Consider the following 22,350-nt stretch of genomic DNA (forward strand, 5'->3'; position numbering starts at 1 on the left):
GCACTGGTAGAGGAAGCATGGCGAGTGAGAGGCATGAAAACACTTTAAATACTGAAATCGGGGAATGGGAAGCAATACAGAGAAAAGAGTGTGCAATGAAAACTTACAAGGGCCAGTCTGTAACGAAGGCAACTGGACGGTATTCGCCAGTAGAGGGACGTGCAGAGATACCACATTACCGTCGCTTACGTTGACAATGTACACTAATATTTTGTGATGGATACCGCAAAATGGAAATGCTTATCCCTATATGAATATCCCGGCAATCCAGGGCTGTGGAGTCGGAGTCAAGGAGTCAGAGAAATTTTGGGTACCCGGAGTTGGAGGTTTCATAAACGGAGTCGGAGTTGTATGATTTTTGTACCAAATGCACAGCCCTGGAAAGTATTAGTCTAAGGAGTCGAAGGCAAGAGTTGGAGCCGGAGCCATTTTGAGCACCTGGAGTCGGAGGTTTAAAAAACTGAGGAATCAGGTGATTTTTGTACCGACTTCCCAGCCATGTGCAATCAATAAAGATATTTGAAACTTGCATGTAGGTTGCAATTAGCCTCTCATTTCACGTCATCAATTTCACCACCTTAGGAACCTCCAGTGTAAAAAAACAATGCTTTTAATCTTCTCAAAACAGTACCCTAACATCTGATTGATGACTGAGTGGGCGATTGTCGGGAAATTACCATAGTTGATAAACTCCGTCCCCTCCACATAGGAGATGGGGCGGGGTTGATCAATTATGGACATTCCTCTGGGAATTTTAGGGCCCTATTTGGGGAAGATTAAGGGCCCATTTCCACTGGCGTTGTGGATATGAGGCGATCGCCACTTCCGGCTCTCGTCTGAACAACCGGAAGTGACGTCATGTGGCTTCCTATTAGCGGCAATGGAGACTTGGATGCAGGTGTGAAAACCTGCCGCATGCTATTCATAATTTCCCCTGCGTCAGAGAGCACCGCATCGCGTTGGGTAATTTGCCTCAATGGAAAAACTTCTATTGACGTACATTAGCGCGGTTTAGTTGCGGTGTGAAGATCTCACCGCACTGCGTGTTGTGGAAACAAGACCTAATACATAGAGCTGTACTTCAAATTATGGTGGAGGCAGTGGAGATTTTGTGACATGTCAGAGAAGACTAGTAACTTCACCATTATATCCATTCATACCAGAAAATAAAAAATGTCAAAATTACAGGAAAGAAACAAAAAAAAAACCACCCCTAAAAACAAGCAGCAGGGATGAGTAAAGAGATGTTACAAACGTAAAGGATACCAGATGCAAAACATGCTAGAGAAATGGGGAGCAAGCAGACATACTGTTACCGGTCCTCTCTGCCCCCTCATTCTACATAAATGCCCCTTCAGCAACCATTCATAGGGTTTCACCATCCCTGTCTTAAAGGGGAACTCCAGCCTAAACAAACATACTGTCATTAAGTTACATTAGTTATGTTAATTAGAATAGATAGGTAATATAATCTCTTACCCACCCTGTTTTAAAAGAACAGGCAAATGTTTGTGATTCATGGGGGCTGCCATCTTTGTCATGGGGGCAGCCATCTTTTTGGTTGAAAGGAGGTGACAGGGAGCAGGAGACACAGTTCCAACTGTCCTGTGTCCTGATCACCCCTCCCAGCTGCACACGCTAGGCTTCAAATGTCAAATTCAAAATGAAAAAAAAAAAAAAAAAAAAAAAATTGCACCAAAACAGCAGAACGAGAACAACAACATCAGAAATCCCATCATGGTTTGCACAGCATCAGGGGAAAAAGCCCGGGCAGTTTTCTTCTGTGCAGCTAAAAATGAGGCTTGTATAAGAGAAACAAAGTTCTGTTGCTGTGAAACTGTTAAACACAAAGCCTTTTCAGTGCTGCCGAGTCGATTTTTAGTCCGGAGGTTCACTATAAAGAGACCGCTATTAAACTCCTGACACGGTATAATACTCCTTTGAGACTACATGGGACATTCCTGCTCCTCCCCCCCTCCTGTTTTCATGGATGTGGTGGTACGGGTAGCCTTGTACACATTTTCTGGGACTGTGCACTAGAACAGGGCTTTTGAACCTTTTCACCAAGTGCACCACTTCTACTGCCTGAACATTTTCAAGTGCCACCAGTGTGCCTGCGTAGTAGTGTGGACCCGCTCCAGCTCGGCTGCTTTTGCCGGAGCCAGAGTGGAGAGCTGCTACTGCGCATGCGCAAACGCCTACAAGCCCTGACAAGGAGATCTTCGGGGGATCCTATCACTGGATCCCCTCTACTGAGGAGGAAGGATCCAGGATCTTTAGGATCCAGAGTCTTCCCCCTCCCGAGGCTGGTACCCCCCAGGGGCACTTTTTTCTTACATCTACACTTTAAGAAAAGGGGGCACATGGGAGGAGAAAAGCCAGAGGCATTGGTAGGGAAAAGGCTTAAAATGATATTGCTAGGCTAGCCTACAGATTGCCATTATTGGAAACCTGTAGGTAGATTGGCAATATAGGTAGCCTTTCCAGTTCCTCCCCCACACCCTCTTCCCGCTTCAATATAGATGGCCTCCCCTCACCACCAGTGATCCAGGCAGTGACTCACCACAAAGTCTGGCTGCCGCTCGCTCCTCACTGTGCTGCCCTGTGGAATAGTTCAGACCTCAGATCAGCGGTAACCCGGGAGCAGTGAAGAGACAGCCAGGGGAACGGTGCACAGTGACGGTGCATAACTTCAAAGACAAGAAGTGATCAGTGATGTCACTTCCTGTATTTGAAGTATATGTGTCATCAAGCTCACCTGGCTTATCTGAGGTCTGAAGTATTCAGGGCAGCACAGTAAGGAGCAAGCGAGGGGGAGGCCAGCTTTGTGGACGGGCAGTTAAGTGGCAGGCAAACCTGTCCCGTACCGACCTGGCCAACAGCAAAGTACCACTGGTGGTACACGTGTACTACAGGTTGATAAGCCCTGGTCTAGAATGTATGACCTGTTTCATGCTGTTACCCCAATTAGTATCTCTTGCACCCCTGCTCAAGCTTTGATATATGCCCATGCCTCAGGTGTTCCTAGGGCCTTATTATGCGTGCCTTCTAGCCACACAATGGGTGATAGCCTTTAATTGGAAATCTCCTACTCTTCCGCATGCCCAAATTGAGCAACGACTATTTTGTGATGGAAACTGACAGACATGCACATTATATCTCTGCCTCTATTGAAAAATTCCAGCATAATTGGGCAGAATGGTTATCTTACCAATCATATGGATCTTCTCCCTACAGTGTAGGTTTCCTTTTGCCAATGGGATAGTGTACTATTATATTGCATTGAATGATCTTATCTACCTGGAAGGATGTTGTTGTTCCCTTTTGTTGTTTTCAAGTCTTGAATTTAGATGGACATTTACAGGATTTGCATTATTCTTTTATTTGTAAGTTCCAATCTGTCAACCACTCATATATACATATTTTCCACTGCCTGGAATCATTTTCCTAAAGTTTGAATACTGTTACATATACTGCATACTACCTGCTTTAATTTTTCTTTAGTAAAACCATTTGTAAACTAAATGCCCCTCCGGCAGCCTCTTCCGGGTCGACTGAGTGGGGCACTACTGCACAAGCGCCTGCCCATGGCCGGGAGAGCTCTGCACATTATGTTGTGCGCATGTGCAGTGCGCTTCCAACGCACGGGCGTGTGCTGTAGGACACGGGCGGCCCGGCCAGTGCCTGCACAGCAGTGTCTGACTCCAGCAAGTGCTCCCTGTTTCGCATCTGGTATCCTTTATTGCACATTGGATCAATCAAAATTTGTAGGAAGTGCAATTGCCCGGGCCATTTCCAAGCCACATACAGTTTGCATGATAATTTACATGCAATTTGGAATGATCATGGCACACAATGATGCACAGACTTACCCTGGTCAATGGCGTGCTGGGGCAGCTGGCTGAGCTGACTGGTGACCACTCCGGCGTACGACCGTAAGAACGTCTCCTCGTTGGGCGTGAGCTGCAGGAAACACACACCCATTACTCATGAGAGGTGAGAACGCTAATGCTGGACGCACACGCGGCAATCTGAGGGGCAATCTCTAAACAGAACTTCAAATGCAGTAGCAGAAAACGCCTAAGGAATCCACTGAAATGACCAGTATATTGAAGGTGTGATGCAATATTTCATGATCACTTCTGGAGACAGTATACCTGAAATCAGTGGACAGTTCAGCCCTTTTCTCTCCTATGCGGAGAAGGGGAGGAATCCTGCTGCAGCTTGCAGTAGACCCTTCAATAGCTGCCCTCCGCAGTGTCACAGCTATACAGAATTCTCCTCCCAAAGAATTATGGGAGACCAGGTGTTGTTCCTACTGACTTATACTGGCTTTAGAACACTCAGTAAACAAACATTCAGCAGCGCTGCACCTGACAGGACTAATGCCTGGTCTACAATGCTCTGGGAAGAGAATTCCACATAGCTTAAATGGATACTGTAGGGGGGGGGGGGGGGGTCGGAGGAAAATGAGTTGAACTTGCCCGGGGCTTCTAATGGTCCCCCACAGGCATCCTGTGCCCGCGCAGCCACTCACCGATGCGCCGGCCCCGCCTCCGGTTCACTTCTGGAATTTCAGACTTTAAAGTCTGAAAACCACTGCGCCTGCGTTGCCGTGTCCTCGATCCTGCTGATGTCACCAGGAGCGTACTGCGCAGGCCCAGTAGGGTCTGTGTCTGCGCAGTACGCTCCTGGTGACGACAGCGGGATCGAGGCGGGGCCGGAGCATCGGTGAGTGATTGCGAGGGCACAGGACAACTGCAGGGGACCGTTAGAAGCCCCGGGTAAGTTCAACTCATTTTCCCCCGACCCCCCTACAGTATCCCTTTAACAGTCCAGGTTAAGCATCACTGGAAGGGCGGGACTACACACCAATAGACAGTGCATCCAGAAAGTATTTACAGCTCCTCACTTTTCCCACTTTTTTTTGTTACAGCCTTATTCCAGAATGGATTAAATTCTTTTTTTTTCCTCAGAATTCTATACACAACACCCCATAATGACAACGTAAAAAAAGTTTACTGGAGGTTGTGGCAAATGTATCAGGAATAAAAGAAACGGAGAAAATCACATGTACAAACCTATTCACAGCCTTCGCTCAAAGCTTTGTGGACGCACCTTTGGCAGCCATTACAGCCTCAAGTCTTGGTGAATATGTCGTCACAAGCTCGGCACACCTGTCTTTGGCCATTTTCACCCATTCCTCTTTGCAGCACCTCTCAAGCTCCATCAGGTTGGATGAGAAGCGTCGGTGCACAGCCAATTTAAGATCTCTGCAGAGATGTTCACTTGGATTCAAGTCTGGGCTCTGGCTGGGCCACTCAAGTTGTCCTGAAGCCACTCCTTTGATATCTTGGCTGTGTGCTTAGGGTGATTGTCCTGCTGAAAGATGAACCGTCGCCCCAGTTTGGAGCAGGTTTTCATCCAGGATGTCTCTGTACACTGCTGCAGTCATCTTTCCCTTTACCCTGACTAGACTCCTAGTTCCTGCCACTGAAAAACACCTCCACAGCATGATGCTGTCACCACCATGCTTCACTGTAGGGATGTTATTGGCCTGGTGATCAGAGGTGCATGGTCTCCTCCAAACGTGATGCCTGGCATACACACCAAAGAGTTAAAGCTTTGTCTCATCAGACCAAAGAATGTTGTTTCTCAAGGTCAGAGTCCTTCGGGTGACTTTTGGCAAACTCCAAGTGGGCTGCCATGTGCCTTTTACAAAGGAGTGGCTTCCGTCTGGCCACTATACCATATAGGCCTGATTGGTTATACACTGCAGAGACTGTTGTCCTCCTGGAAGGTTCTCCTCTCTCCACAGAGGACCTCTGGAGCTCCGAGAGTGCTTCTTTCACTTATTGATGGAAGCCACTTTGCTCATTGGGACCTTCAAAGCAGTAGAACATTTCCTGTAACCTTTCCCAGATTTGTGCCTTGAGAAAATCCTGTATCAGAGGTCCACAGACAATTACTTAAGTTCATGTTTGGTTTGAGCTCTGACATGAAGTATTAACTGTGGGATCTTATATAGACAAGTGTGTGCATTTCCAAATCATGTCCAATCAACTGAATTTACCACAGGGAACTCCAATTACCGGTAAGCTGCAGAAACATCTCAAGAATGATCAGGGGAAACAAGATGCACCTGAGCTCAGTTTTGAGCTTCATGGCAAAGGTTGTGAATACTTATGTCCATGTGCCTTCTCAATTTTTGAATAAATTTGCCAAAACCTCAAGTAAACATTTTTATGTTGTCATTATGGGGAGCTGTGTGGAGAATTCTGAGGGAAAAAAATAAAAATTTAATCCATTCTGGAATAAGGATGTAAAATAACAAAATGTGGGAAAAGTGATGCGCTGTGAATACTTTCCAGATCACCATGACCACCTGGAAATTAGAGGTCTTCGAGTACTTTAAGTCCATGACAACCCAAGAAACTTACATTGGAGCCCATTTTCCGCAGCATGAGCAGGACCCGCACCTTCTGCTGAATGTACATCTCTTCCGGGGTCTTCCCGGGGGCCTCCTCGCAGTTCATGCCCCCTGCCCCAGCTCCCTGGCAACACAAAGGAGGAGATGCATGAGAGAGCGGACACATCACATGATCACTCGCCCCGCCCACCCCCTGCTCCATGGCAAAAAAGGAGGAAATGCTTGCGAGAGCGGACATGTCACCTGATCACTCGCCCTGCCCACCCCCTGCTCTGCTCCCTGGCAACACAGAGGAGGAGATGCATGAGAGAGCGGACATCTAACCTGATCACTCGCCGTGCCCGCCTGCCCTGCTCAATGGCAACACAAACGAGGAGATTCATAAGAGAGCGGACACATGTCACCTGATTGCTCACCAGCCCACCCCCTGCCCTGCTCCCTGGCAACACAGAGGAGGAGAGTTATGAGAAAGCGGACATCACCTGATCGCTCGCCCCGCCCTTCCCTGCCCCCTGGCAACACAGAGGAGGAGAGGTATGAGAGAGCGGACATCACCTGATTGCTCACCTCACCCATCCCCTGCCCCCTCGCAACACAGAGGAGGAAAGGTATGAGAGAGCAGACATTACCTGATCGCTCGCCCCGCCCATCCCTGCCCTGCTCCCTGGTAGCACAGGGGAGGAGATGTATGAGAGAGCAGACACGTCACATGATCGCTCACCCCGCCCATCCCTGCCCTGCTCCCTGGGAACACAGGGGAGGAGATGTAAGAGAGCAGACATGTCACATGATCACTCACCCCGCCCTGCTCTCTGGCACACAACGACATTGTACTATTGGAATTACCATTGCACAATAGTATATTGGTAATTTTACAGATATTCTACCAGCAGCTATTTCTTGTGCTTGGAAGTGGAATAACAACCAGCAGCTCATTGACCATCTAGTGTCCGGACACCACCAGTCAGCAGCTGACCGACTTTCTGTGAGATGGAAGATGAAGTGAGAGGAATACGGAGGCTGCCATCTTTGTTCTCTTATAAGCAATGCTAGTTGCCTGGCTTCCGTGCTGATGCTCCGCCTCTAATACTACAAGTCACTGGCCCAGAAGGAGCATGCAGATCAGGTGCTGTGACTCCACTGTGACCCCCCCACTGGCCGCATGCTGGTTCCAGGGCTGTGACCCCCCCACTGGCCGCATGCTGGTTCCAGGGCTGTGACCCCCCCACTGGCCGCATGCTGGTTCCAGGGCTGTGACCCCCCCACTGGCCGCATGCTGGTTCCAGGGCTGTGACCACCACTGGCCGCATGCTGGTTCCAGGGCTGTGACCACCACTGGCCGCATGCTGGTTCCAGGGCTGTGACCACCACTGGCCGCATGCTGGTTCCAGGGCTGTGACCACCACTGGCCGCATGCTGGTTCCAGGGCTGTGACCACCACTGGCCGCATGCTGGTTCCAGGGCTGTGACCACCACTGGCCGCATGCTGGTTCCAGGGCTGTGACCACCACTGGCCGCATGCTGGTTCCAGGGCTGTGACCACCACTGGCCGCATGCTGGTTCCAGGGCTGTGACCACCACTGGCCGCATGCTGGTTCCAGGGCTGTGACCACCACTGGCCGCATGCTGGTTCCAGGGCTGTGACCACCACTGGCCGCATGCTGGTTCCAGGGCTGTGACCACCACTGGCCGCATGCTGGTTCCAGGGCTGTGACCACCACTGGCCGCATGCTGGTTCCAGGGCTGTGACCACCACTGGCCGCATGCTGGTTCCAGGGCTGTGACCCCCACTGGCCGCATGCTGGTTCCAGGGCTGTGACCCCCACTGGCCGCATGCTGGTTCCAGGGCTGTGACCCCCACTGGCCGCATGCTGGTTCCAGGGCTGTGACCCCCACTGGCCGCATGCTGGTTCCAGGGCTGTGACCCCCACTGGCCGCATGCTGGTTCCAGGGCTGTGACCCCCACTGGCCGCATGCTGGTTCCAGGGCTGTGACCCCACTGGCCGCATGCTGGTTCCAGGGCTGTGACCCCACTGGCCGCATGCTGGTTGCAGGGCTGTGACCCCACTGGCCGCATGCTTGTTGCAGGGCTGTGACCCCACTGGCCGCATGCTTGTTGCAGGGCTGTGACCCCACTGGCCGCATGCTTGTTGCAGGGCTGTGACCCCACTGGCCGCATGCTTGTTGCAGGGCTGTGACCCCACTGGCCGCATGCTGGTTGCAGGGCTGTGACCCCACTGGCCGCATGCTTGTTGCAGGGCTGTGACCCCACTGGCCGCATGCTTGTTGCAGGGCTGTGACCCCACTGGCCGCATGCTGGTTGCAGGGCTGTGACCCCACTGGCCGCATGCTTGTTGCAGGGCTGTGACCCCACTGGCCGCATGCTGGTTGCAGGGCTGTGACCCCACTGGCCGCATGCTTGTTGCAGGGCTGTGACCCCACTGGCCGCATGCTTGTTGCAGGGCTGTGACCCCCACTGGCCGCATGCTTGTTGCAGGGCTGTGACCCCCACTGGCCGCATGCTGGTTGCAGGGCTGTGACCCCACTGGCCGCATGCTGGTTGCAGGGCTGTTACTAACAACTAAAGCCAGAAGCTCAACATGACAGCCTGACAACCAGCATTGTTTATAAGGGAATGAAGATGGCAGCCTCTGTATACCTCTCACTGCAGCTTCTCTCTAAAACTGGCATTGAATCTTTTTGAAATTATTTTTCTTACTTAATTATTAGTAATTTTTTCCTTACAAGACACAAAGTGTATTCTAGAGATAAGGAAAAAAATAAATGGGAACGCGTGAAAAAACCCAAATATAACTATAGGCGCCCATACACCTAATGATTTTCCCATCGATATACAGCAGATTCGATCACTGTGATCGAATCTGCTGTGAAATCGTTGCGCAAACGCTGACAAAACGATCGATTTCCGTCCGAAATCAATCATTCCCTTCAATCCGTCCGTGCGGAAGATTGTGCTCGATCAACGGCGGGTCGGGAGTGCGTCAATAGCAGCGTTCGAATGCCTGACGACCAACGCTAGTGGCAATACATTACCTGATCCGGCCGGCGCGTGTCCCTGGTCTCCGCTGTCTTCTCCGTGCTCGGCTCCTCCAACTTCATTGAACTTCCTGTCCCGGCAGGAAGTTTAAACAATAGAGCGCCCTCTACTGTTTAAACTTCCCCAGCAGCATCTGATGGCAAATTGACCAGTGTATGGCTACCTTATCAGTCTTGATTCAATAGACTTCATTGCGATATCACACTTTGGAGAGGTTTTGTCATCTTATCTACAAAATAGCTTTTCAGCCTAGAGAGTGAAAACGGGATATCAAATGTCTTCATTTAGAAAAGCACTTTGCATGGTTGGCATCAGATCACTGCCTGCATTTCTTCTCTGAATATCGCCCCACTGATCACCCCAATTTTTAAGGTTGGAGCGGGGTTCAGGACGGGGTCAGCAGATTGCTCTCTTCTACAGGACCCCCCCCATTCAATAAACTTCAATCACTTCCCCACCATAGATCATTCAGCCTTAAAAAAAACACAGCAATTTTCACGTTTCACTCCCCCCATTCATTCACCAATAACTTTATGGCTGCTTATCACACCGATATGATCTATATATTGTTTTTTCAACACAAAATTAGGCTTTCTTTGGGTGGTACTTTTTGCTAAATTCTTTTTTTATTATTTATGCATTTTAAAAATAAATAAATAATTATTTCTCAGGTTTCAGCCATTATAGTTTAAAAATAAAAAGTGCTACTGTATATAAAAGCCACATTTGTCCATGTGTACGATTATTACAACATTTAAATTATGTCCCTAGTACAAAGTATGGTGACAATATTTTATCTGGTAATAAAGGTGCAGTTTTTCTGTTTCTTTATACTAATGTTTATCAATAATTACAAGCCCTTATTTATAAAAAAATGGCTGAAAAGTGTACTGGTTAAGGGCTCTGCCTTTGACATGGGAGACCAGGGTTCGAATCCTGGCCAGGGTCAGTACCTATTCAGTAAGGAGTTAAAGGCAAGACTCCCTAACACTGTAGGGGTGGCCTCCTGAGCGCGTCCCAGTGGCTGCAGCTCTTGAGCGCCTTGAGTCCGACAGGAGAAAAGCGCTATATAAATGTTCGGATTATTATTATTATTACAAAAAGAACATTAATATATACCCTTATGACGTACAGATTAAAAATGCCCCTAAGGTAACTATTGATACACTTTTTTTAAATGCGTGCATTTTTGTTTCTTTAGAAGTGTTTTATTTTGGTGCCTACAAGGAATGGGGGTTGAAGGGGTTAATTAATGGAAGATTTATTTTAGTGTATGTAGGTGTATTTTTAATTTTATGGCCACTAGATGTCCCCACACTTTATTCCGGTGTACTGTGAACAGTACACAGGAAGTGTTGTAAATGTTTTTCTTACTTTCATCTTCAGTAAGACCACCAGTCCAGTTACAGGCACTTTGATCAGCTTTGGGAACACATATTCCCATTCAACAATCATGGACTAGCGTGATCGCAAGCTTCAGACACAAACAGATGCTAATATCTATGCCCCTGATCAGAAAGTGAAGTCTACAGGGGTGTAGATATGTGTAGCAGAAAGCCAGAATTAAAGTAAATCTGAGAGGCGAAAACAAGATGACTTACTTAGGGCGATTCTTCAGCGCTTTGCTGATCGCCGGCAATCAGCACAATCGCAAGATTTTAGTTAAAATCGTGATTGCTGAGCTGAAAAGCATCGCGGGCTAGCGGCGCTCCAAGCGCCAAGTGTGAACTAGCCCTTAAGGGTAGGGACACACTAGGCCAGTGATCTGCAAACTTGGCTCGCCAGCTGTTAAGAAACTACAAGTCCCACAATGCATTGCAGGAGTCTGTCAGCCACAGTCATGACTCATAAAGGCAAATGCATTGTGGGACTTGTAGTACCTTAACAGCTGGAGGGCCAAGCTTGGAGATCACTGCACTACATCGGTACATAGTTATTTTGGTTGAAAAAAGACATACGTCCATCGAGTTCAACCAGTATAAAGTACAACTCCAGCCCGTCCCCCACATACCCCTGTTGATCCAGAGGAAGGCGAAAAAACCCTTACAAGGCATGGTCCAATTAGCCCCAAAAGGGAAAAATTCCTTCCCGACTCCAGATGGCAATCAGATAAAATCCCTGGATCAACATCATTAGGCATTACCTAGTAATTGTAGCCATGGATGTCTTTCAACGCAAGGAAAGCATCTAAGCCCCCTTTAAATGCAGGTATAGAGTTTGCCATAACGACTTCCTGTGGCAATGCATTCCACATCTTAATCACTCTTACTGTAAAGAACCCTTTCCTAAATAAATGACTAAACCGTTTTTCCTCCATGCGCAGATCATGTCCTCTAGTCCTTTGAAAAGGCCTAGGGACAAAAAGCTCATCCGCCAAGCTATTATATTGCCCTCTGATGTATTTATACATGTTAATTAGATCTCCTCTAAGGCGTCTTTTCTCTAGACTAAATAAACTCAGTTTATCTAACCTTTCTTGGTAAGCGAGACCTTCCATCCCACGTATCAATTTTGTTGCTCGTCTATGGAAAGGGAAGAAAATTCGCACCTCATATCAGATAATGACCTTGGCTAAGACAGCAGGTGGGATGGGCCTTCCTAATCTAGAGGCGTATCATAGGGCCTCAATCTTAGACACCATAAGACATTGGTGGACACCAACAACGCAAAAACCTTGGGTGATTTTTGAATCTCATGCACTAAACACCGCACTCAGACCTCTCTTAACCAGTATTCTAATGGGGGCAAAAACTCCACCTTCCTCTTACCCAACCATACAAGCCACACTCAAAGCTTGGGAACAATTTGTTAAATACCCTCCCCCCACGGGAGACTCAATCCCCATTAATACCTCAATCTCAGTTCTCGAACACTTTACACAAGATTTAGATCTCAAGATGTGGGAAAAAGCAGGGATAGTACATTTACACAATCTCTTTGACAATAATCACCTCAAAACATTCCTCAGTCTTACCAAACAGTTTCCCCTGCCTTATTCCCAATTATTCACGTATCATAGAATTTTCCATTTGGTCAAAACAAAGGGCATATCTACCCCCCGGTTACAAGCTATAATCGCCACCACACTAAACGGTAAGGGCCTCACTAAAAGTAATACGGCAGTTTGGTATAAAGCACTGACTACTACGCAACCCTCTCCTCTTCAACGCTACTCCGCGGTTTGGGCAATAGATCTGGGCTGCAACATAACAACTGAACAATTACTCCTAGCCAACAAGATCACACTGTCTAGTTCCAAATGTAATACACATTGGGAAACCTCAAGGAAAATCCTATTTAGGTGGCACTTGACCCCGAGACAAGTAGCCGCCTTTTCACCCAACTCTTCACATCTATGTTGGAAATGCAACACTGACATTGGCACATACAAGCATATGCTATGGGACTGCCCCATAGTGACTCGCCTTTGGTCCAGTGTAGAAGCTCTAGTTAAACGGACTTTATGGCATAGGTTCTCACTCACTCCGAAGCTAGCTCTACTCTTCATAGGCACTGGTGAGTTGCCTGAGAAATATAGACATCTTATTTGTCACCTTATATTCAGTGCACAACACCTAATTCTCCTAAATTGGAAATCAACAGAAGAGATATCCCTCTCCCATCTGCTAAGTAACACTAAACTCAACTTAAACATGGAACTCAGGATCAGAAGCAGGCTAGGTTTTAATAAAGAACATTACTCTATCCCTGCAGCTTGGCAACATCCAAGTGACTGTATACCCACAGACCACATCTTGAGATCTTGACCTACCCCCCCTGGTTAGACTACACCCATATGATAAGGGACCACTCTAACTCTAATTATTAGACCGCCTCATTCCATAAGAGAGAGGAGCATAGATAGGTAGTTAGCTAGTTAGTTATAGTTATAATTAGTCGGTTACAACTATAGGAATAGTCACAGTAACAGCTATAGCTACAGGTATAGCTACAGCTACAGTTATAGCTAGTGGTGATAGTTGAGCCAGGATCATGAGCACCTTCACCAGTACTCCACCCTTCTTGGACTTACCCGCAATGATACTTAGGCGAACTTACCTAATACACAATATAACGCTGTAATAATTTATGTTGCCACACTGTATGCATGAAAGACAGTTCGTATAGCCTCTATCTATGATGTCGGCTTCGGCCACCTGATGACATCAAGGATTGCTTATGCAACGGGGATGACGTTGGATACCTAGAAGGTTTTGTAAATTCCAATGTACAATACCCAAACTGGAGATTACCTAACTGTTTATTACATTTTATGGCTTGTGGCTGTTGTTATACATCTTGCTTCACTTGTATATCTGCAATGTGTTCAATAAAAACTTTATTGATGAAAAAAATTTTGTTGCTCGTCTCTGCACCTGCTCTAAAACTGCAATTACTTTTTTGTAATGTGGTGCCCAGAACTGAATTCCATATTCCAGATGTGGCCTTACTAGAGAGTTAAACAGGGGCAATATTATGCTAGCATCTCGAGTTTTTATTTCCCTTTTAATGCATCCCAAAATGTTAGCTTTAGCTGCAGCGGCTTGGCATTGAGTACGATTATTTAACTTGTTGTCAATGAGTACTCCTAAGTTCTTCTCGCATTTGCGATTCAGCCTAGTATGTTCCTACCATGAAGCTTCTTAGAGGCCTCCCCCCCCCCCCCCCCCCCGTAGTCTTTTAGGTCCCTTTGTGTCCTATGAGTTCCCTTCATTGTGCTGCTGTCACCCCAATTGAAGTCAAAAAAGGTTACAGCGCATGCACTGGCTCCTCGACTGCGCTCCTATGGCCGGGAGCATTCTGCGCATACACGGTTACAAGTCTATATGACCTGTGCATGTGCGCTGCTAGGCATGGGAGCATGATTAAGGGGGACTGTGAATGACAGCGCATGCGCAATCGCCAGTGATTCATCCAGTCTGGGACTTTACCTGGGGTGACCGCGGTGCAGCGGAGCCAACCTGGGGGGCGGCGAGGGAGCCGACAGTCTACAGAGGCTGGAATAAGCCCCTCTTGTTGACCTGCCGATAAACTTTATTCTCACAGATATTTCCTCATCTCTTTAAATCTGCAAGTCAAACAAGCATAAACGCTGGTGATCAATCATTTCCAGCATGTCCGATCTGCTCCCCATCGTGAACGGGATCGATTGTATGCAGTAGTTATCCGAAAAATCCATCCCAATCGGGAGCAGAGAGGACATGCCGGAAATGAGAGAGCCACCGTCGATCTGGTGGGAAAATTGCATTGTGTGTACCAGCCTTTACACAGACGGCCAGGAAAGGAATATCTAACGTCCGGCCATTTCAGGCAACCGATTCTGAAGGATTTTTTTGCCTGCTGACAAGTTATTTTATAGACGAGGTATAAACTATCTCCTGCTAAAAAAAGTGAAGAGAAAAGCGAAATGAATCCGGCTGCAGAGTATCAGGAAGAGAAAGAAATTGGAGACGCTCACCTCTGGCTGAAGGGTTTCCTCAGTACAACCAGAAGCACAGGAAGGGGAAACCCTGCAAAAGAGAGAAGTCTGTCAATAAATCTTTCCAGAACAGATCCACTGCACAATAATAGTAATAATAATGTAAGCCTTTGGCAGGGCCCCCTCCCCTTATGTATCATACATGATTGTACACCCTACCCAGAGTATGTGACCTTGTATTACCACTACCACTCCAGTGTATGATCTGACCTTATACTACCTGTATTGTGTTGTGTACCTTATTGCTTATTACCTGTATTGTGTTGTGTGTCTTATTGCTTATTACCTGTATTGTGTTGTGTATCTTATTGCTTATTACCTGTATTGTGTTGTGTATCTTATTGCTTATTACCTGTATTGTGTTGTGTATCTTATTGCTTATTACCTGTATTGTGTTGTGTATCTTATTGCTTATTACCTGTATTGTGTTGTGTATCTTATTGCTTATTACCTGTATTGTGTTGTGTATCTTATTGCTTATTACCTGTATTGTGTTGTGTATCTTATTGCTTATTGCCTGTATTGTGTTGTGTATCTTATTGCCTATTACCTGTATTGTGTTGTGTACCTTATTGCTTATTACCTGTATTGTGTTGTGTATATTATTGCCTATTACCTGTATTGTGTTGTGTACCTTATTGCCTATTACCTGTATTGTGTTGTGTACCTTATTGCCTATTACCTGTATTGTGTTGTGTACCTTATTGCCTATTACCTGTATTGTGTTGTGTACCTTATTGCCTATTACCTGTATTGTGTTGTGTACATTATTGCCTATTACCTGTATTGTGTTGTGTATCTTATTGCCTATTACCTGTATTGTGTTGTGTATCTTATTGCTTATTACCTGTATTGTGCTGTGTACCTTATTGCTTATTACCTGTATTGTGTTGTGTATCTTATTGCTTATCACCTGTATTGTGTTGTGTATCTTATTGCCTATTACCTGTATTGTGTTGTGCAGCTTATTGCTTATTACCTGTATTGTGTTGTGTATATTATTGCCTATTACCTGTATTGTGTTGTGTATCTTATTGCTTATTACCTGTATTGTGTTGTGTATCTTATTGCCTATTACCTGTATTGTGTTGTGTACCTTATTGCCTATTACCTGTATTGTGTTGTGTACATTATTGCCTATTACCTGTATTGTGTTGTGTATCTTATTGCCTATTACCTGTATTGTGTTGTGTACCTTATTGCCTATTACCTGTATTGTGTTGTGTACCTTATTGCCTATTACCTGTATTGTGTTGTGTACCTTATTGCCTATTACCTGTATTGTGTTGTGTACCTTATTGCCTATTACCTGTATTGTGTTGTGTACCTTATTGCCTATTACCTGTATTGTGTTGTGTACCTTATTGCCTATTACCTGTATTGTGTTGTGTACCTTATTGCCTATTACCTGTATTGTGTTGTGTATCTTATTGCCTATTACCTGTATTGTGTTGTGCATCTTATTGCTTATTACCTGTATTGTGCTGTGTACCTTATTGCTTATTACCTGTATTGTGTTGTGTATCTTATTGCTTATCACCTGTATTGTGTTGTGTATCTTATTGCCTATTACCTGTATTGTGTTGTGCAGCTTATTGCTTATTACCTGTATTGTGCTGTGTACCTTATTGCTTATTACCTGTATTGTGTTGTGTATCTTATTGCTTATTACCTGTATTGTGTTGTGTACCTTATTGCTTATTACCTGTATTGTGTTGTGTATCTTATTGCTTATTACCTGTATTGTGTTGTGTATCTTATTGCTTATTACCTGTATTGTGTACCTTATTGCTTATTACCTGTATTGTGTTGTGTGTCTTATTGCTTATTACCTGTATTGTGTTCTGTATCTTATTGCTTATTACCTGTATTGTGTTGTGTATCTTATTACCTGTATTGTGTTGTGTATCTTATTGCTTATTACCTGTATTGTGTTGTGTATCTTATTGCTTATTACCTGTATTGTGTTGTGTACATTATTGCTTATTGCCTGTATTGTGTTGTGTATCTTATTGCTTATTACCTGTATTGTGTTGTGTATCTTATTGCTTATTACCTGTATTGTGTTGTGTATCTTATTGCTTATTACCTGTACTGTGTTGTGTACATTATTGCTTATTACCTGTATTGTGTTGTGTATCTTATTGCTTATTACCTGTATTGTGTTGTGTACCTTATTGCCTATTACCTGTATTGTGTTGTGTACCTTATTGCTTATTACCTGTATTGTGTTGTGTACCTTATTGCTTATTACCTGTATTGTGTTGTGTATCTTATTGCTTATTACCTGTATTGTGTTGTGTACCTTATTGCTTATTACCTGTATTGTGTTGTGTATCTTATTGCCTATTACCTGTATTGTGTTGTGTATCTTATTGCTTATTACCTGTATTGTGTTGTGTATCTTATTGCTTATTACCTGTATTGTGTTGTGTATCTTATTGCTTATTACCTGTATTGTGTTGTGTATCTTATTGCCTATTACCTGTATTGTGTTGTGTATATTATTGCTTATTCCCTGTATTGTGTTGTGTACCTTATTGCTTATTACCTGTATTGTGTTGTGTACCTTATTGCCTATTACCTGTATTGTGTTGTGTATCTTATTGCTTATTACCTGTATTGTGTTGTGTATCTTATTGCCTATTACCTGTATTGTGTTGTGTACATTATTGCTTATTACCTGTATTGTGTTGTGTATCTTATTGCTTATTACCTGTATTGTGTTGTGTATTTTATTACTTATTACCTGTATTGTTGCATCTATTGTCAATTACCTGTATTGTGCTGTCGGTCACCCATTATTGTCTGTAATCCTATGTTTTGTACAGCGCCGCATAATATGTTGGCGCTATATAAAACCAATAAACAAATAATAATAATGTGGCTAAAGTCCTGTCTTCTCAGTTCCCCCTCGGCCACCTCTCCCTGGCTGATCACTCCTCCCATCCTCTCCCCTCCCCCAGGCAGTCTGAAGCTCTTATAGTCAGCAGGGAGGCGTGGCCTCAGCAGTCAGAGTAATGAGCCATGTGACTACAGAGGGCGTGCTTCAGGCTGGCTGGAAACCAGAGTGCCCAGAGGAAACCCACGCAGACACAGAGAGAACATACAAACTCTTTGCAGATAGTGCCCTGGCTGGGATTCGAACCAGGGACCCAGCGCTGCAAGGCGAGAGAGCTAACCACTACACCACCGTGCTGCCCGCATACAGCTAATCCAGTCACACTTCAGGCAGAAACACCTGATCTGCTGAATGCTTGTTCAGGGGCTATGGCTAAAAGCATTAAAGGCGGAGGATCAGCAGGACAGCCAGGTAACTGGTATTGTTTAAAAGGAAATAAATATGGCAGCTTCCATATTCCCCTCACGTCAGGTGTGCTTTAAAGGATGTGACGTCCATATCTGAAGTATAAATTTAGTGTTAGTGAGAAGAATGTCTGTGTGCAGCACAGCGAATCAGAAATACCCGAATAGTGTGACTGGAACGGTGAGATTAGTTAGATTTTAGTCCCCCCCTCCGCACTGTCTGAGGGAAAGGTCTCGGGGGATGTGGCGATAAGGGGGGATTACGCAGAGCGTGCAGAAACAGATACATACATCCTGCCCCTATAGCGGAATACATTAGTCATATTGGATCTAATATTACAGCTATGGCAGCAGCTGTCATCAGGCCAATACTAAGAATCTGCCCAGTGCTGTTCCAGCACAGATCAGATTCTCGTCACGGGAACTGGCCGGCGACCAGCGACAATTCACTGTATCCCCCATACGTACGTGCGGACAGGAGCGATATCCCATCACTCACAGGGACAGCAACTCAAATGTGGTTACATGAGCTCAGCTTCTGTCTGGGACGGTCCACAGTCCTCTCCAGTACAGAATCCCCCCAGTCAGGCCTAGTGCACACCAAAAATCGTTAAGCGTAATCGCAAATGCTTAGCGGTTTTTGTAGCAATTTGCAGTAGCAATTCTGGGCCTACGCTTTGAAAAAAATTGCTCTGTTCAGCACTTTTTAGAGCAATTTTACCCTTTTCTATACTTTACCAAAATGCTGCAGGACCCGCTTTTGCCAGAAAACAAAAAAAAATAAATAAATAAGCGATCTAGAGCAACTCCTGTCCAAGGTAAATAACTTAGCATACAATTAGTATAACATTCCCAATTTAGAATGATCAGCGTATCACTGTCTATCCCTACTTGGGATACTGAAGAACTACCAAAAACCGGTGCTTGGCCCACAGCTGGGCCATATCAGGATACAGCAAGGCATAGAAATGAGACGTAATCTGCCATAAATTCAGACAGCCAACATTAGAGCGGACCTGAACTCAGAACGTCCTCTCTGCTCTAAAAGATACACAACAGCATAATCTTTAAAGAGGAGCTGTTAGGTATAGGGTCTCAGAGAAAATAAACACATATATTAGTAGCTAAATATTGGCTCTACTTACATTACATATGCATTTCACTGTCCACGTTTGGATTTCACAGAATTTGTATATAGTATTTGCAGAGAATGATGCTCCTGACAGCTCATGGCAGGTTCCATGTTTGTCTGTCTCCTATGAAGCCAATTGTGATGCAATATCCTCCTTCCTTTCTGATGATTCGATCAGGATCAAAGATCCTAATGATTCATGATCCGGACAACACTACTTGTGCAGTGAATATTAATTAGCCATGTGGCTAGGAACAATAGCGGACTCATGCAGTATACTCTAAAAACATGTGCCCTGTGATTTTTCAGTGCTGTGAATTTTAGGCTGCTGTTACAAGCTGCTGTAACATGAGCCTGTAACTTCCCACTGTGAAAGCAGCCTTAGGGCGGGATAGGGAAATGAAGGGGGAGGACCCAAGGTAGTGCAGAGTGGGGAGAAGAAGCAGCCCCAGAATGCTTTGCAGTATCTGTTATGCGTCCTGCCGGCCTCCTTAGGAGCTTGGGAATAACAGCCTTGCTGTTCAGCACACATCAGAGTAAGAGAGATTTTTAACTTCAGTATTGCCTTTTTGGCTTCCTTCTAAACGGTTTAACACGGGAGAATAGAGGTTTAAATTAGTTTTTGCAGCCTGACAGTTACTCTTTAAAGAAAAAATATTTGTTACAGCTGATACAGATACTGCAATAAATCTGCAGTGTGTCTACTTACTGCTTGCATGGAAGCAGACAAAGGGTTACCATCTTGTGCTTTCAAATGGGCTTATCTGCCAGTTGTGACTAGTCACAAATTAGGCTAAATTCTCTAAATACATACAGGGTGCATTTCTCTGTTTTCCTTCCGTCCTGTGCAAGAGTTCAGGTCACCTTTAAAGTGAATGGTTACTGATTAAAAAAAAGAAAAAAGTCAGATACTCACCTAAGGAGAGGAAAGGCTCGGTCCTAATGAGCCTTCCCTCTCCTCTCCCGGTGGATCCTCCGTTCAAATCCCCCGCCGCGGGGAACTTCGGAAGTCTTCGAGAGCACTCGGGCTCCCGAAGACGGGCCGCTCCTTATTGCGCACGCGCGAGTGCGTCAGTGGCCACTCGCGCATGCGCAGTATGGAGCGGCCCGTCTTCGGGAGCCCGAGTGCTCCCGAAGACTTTCGAAGCGGCAGTATTTGACCAGACTACTGCAACGGGGGATCGTGAGCGGGACCGGGCACCGGGAGAGGAGATGGAAGTCTCATTAGGACCGAGCCTTCCCTCTCCTTAGGTGAGTATCTGACTTTTCTTTTTTTTTTTTTAAATCGGTACACATTGGCTTTAAGTGCCTAACTCCCACTATCTGCATTTTTGTGTGTGCTTAAAACAAGACTGTCACCATAAAAAAATAAATTTCAACAGCAACTGGGCTGAGTGTATTAAGTAATGAAAATGCTAATTCTGCATTCAAAATTTTCAACTGTTTCTGCTGCTATGGTTTGGAATGATCACATACCTTAGGAGCACTGGCCTTTTAATTGCCAAACAATTGCATGCTGGGTAGGTCTTTTTATCTAATGACATAAGACCGTGCACTACCTCAGTGGGAGTGTCTGAAGACTCCTGGAGGAGAGTGGGTAATGAACACACAATTAGCAAGAGTAGAAAAAGAGTGAGGGAGGAAATGTCAGGATTAGCTTCATTCAAAGGTAACAAAGTTGGAAACTGCCTAGAATAGGATTCTCTGCTTTTTCTTTATAAAATGCACAGGAATCATTACGTGGATAGCACCATACATCTGTTATGTAAGTAGAACTTGTATTTATCTACTTACATAGGTTTTTTTTTTTTCTTATCTCTAGGTTAGCATGGGTGTCACTAGTTCTTTAAGATTCTGTACAAAATATACCAGAGCACAGGAAAATCGTCTAGCATTTGCCAGGTTTTTAAATTTTCGTGACGGGGTTTCTCAGTGGAAAAAGGACCTCAGAGTCGGTTCCCATTAGGTGAAAATGAGAAAAGGTGCCTAGTAACTATCCAATTTCCCAAACAATCGATCGACCGATCAGATTGCTGCGATCAATATCAATCAATCGGGTCCACCAATGGAAGGGAAATGATTAGCAATCAGATTAAACAAAAAAAAAATTGTTCTGAAATTTGGATTAATGGAACAATCGGTTGTCGATCGCCCCCCATAAATGGCACCAGACCTAACCGATTGTACGGTCAGTCATTCAGTAGATTGTACGGTTAATGGGCACCTTAACAATGGCTCCTGCTTGGTGCAGGGAATTACTCGTAAGGCGGAGCTTGAGGACAAGCTCACAGCAACAGTACACCAAACAGAGAACACAGAATTATTGCAAAGCAGAAATTGTGCAGCCTCCAAGTATATTATTTACAGAAAATCTTTCTTTAAATGAAAATAATTTCCCTCGTTTGAAGACATCTTTACTTCTTGTAGTTCTTACGTCTGGCGCACACATCCAATCCTGATTGGCCACTTTTACCACCTACATGTAGTATGAGAGCATACCTGCACAAATCTGTTCATAGTATTCAAAATCTGTTGGTCCTCATACTATACGGAGGTGGTAAAATTGGTCAGTAATGGGCCAATCAAAATTGCATGTGTGTATGCACCTTCATCTGTATACATTTTGCATGCAAGCCAAAAGTATTAGTATCTCATCGTCCATCTCTGGTGGGTATAACGGGCGGCGTTCGCAAATGCTGCGACTCTGGTGTGAATCTGCTGGCTGCATGCTAGTTGCAGGGCTGAGCCAAACGCTCATCAGGACAGCCAGGGAACCGGCATTGTTTATAAGGGAATGAAGATGCCAGCCTCCGTATTCCTCTCACTTCCGAAGATGGCAGCCCCCTTGTGTGAACTGACCCAACACCCGAGGGGCAACAACACCATTAAGGGGGTAAAGGTTATCATACAGACTTCGATTTTCAAAATCGATAACGGAATTTGCC

At 45.3% G+C, this 22,350-nt stretch overlaps 1 protein-coding gene across 2 annotated transcripts in view; it reads right to left on the bottom strand.

The window, feature by feature from the left end:
- Positions 1 to 22,350, bottom strand: part of CTNNBIP1 (catenin beta interacting protein 1) — a 71,659-nt gene that overhangs the window by 36,835 nt on the left and 12,474 nt on the right. The window contains exons 2-4 of one of the 2 annotated variants that reach the window (XM_068238840.1): positions 14,947 to 14,998; positions 6,441 to 6,554; positions 3,873 to 3,963 (exon numbers count right to left, since the gene is read on the bottom strand). In XM_068238840.1, coding sequence (XP_068094941.1) covers positions 3,873 to 3,963; positions 6,441 to 6,536 — 187 coding nt within the window. In that variant the 5' untranslated portion in view covers positions 6,537 to 6,554; positions 14,947 to 14,998. The remainder of the gene's footprint in view (positions 1 to 3,872; positions 3,964 to 6,440; positions 6,555 to 14,946; positions 14,999 to 22,350) is intronic. The other variant, XM_068238841.1, reaches the window with a different exon arrangement.

Source organism: Hyperolius riggenbachi, chromosome 6, assembly GCF_040937935.1.
Source record: "Hyperolius riggenbachi isolate aHypRig1 chromosome 6, aHypRig1.pri, whole genome shotgun sequence".
Lineage (NCBI taxonomy): Eukaryota > Metazoa > Chordata > Amphibia > Anura > Hyperoliidae > Hyperolius > Hyperolius riggenbachi.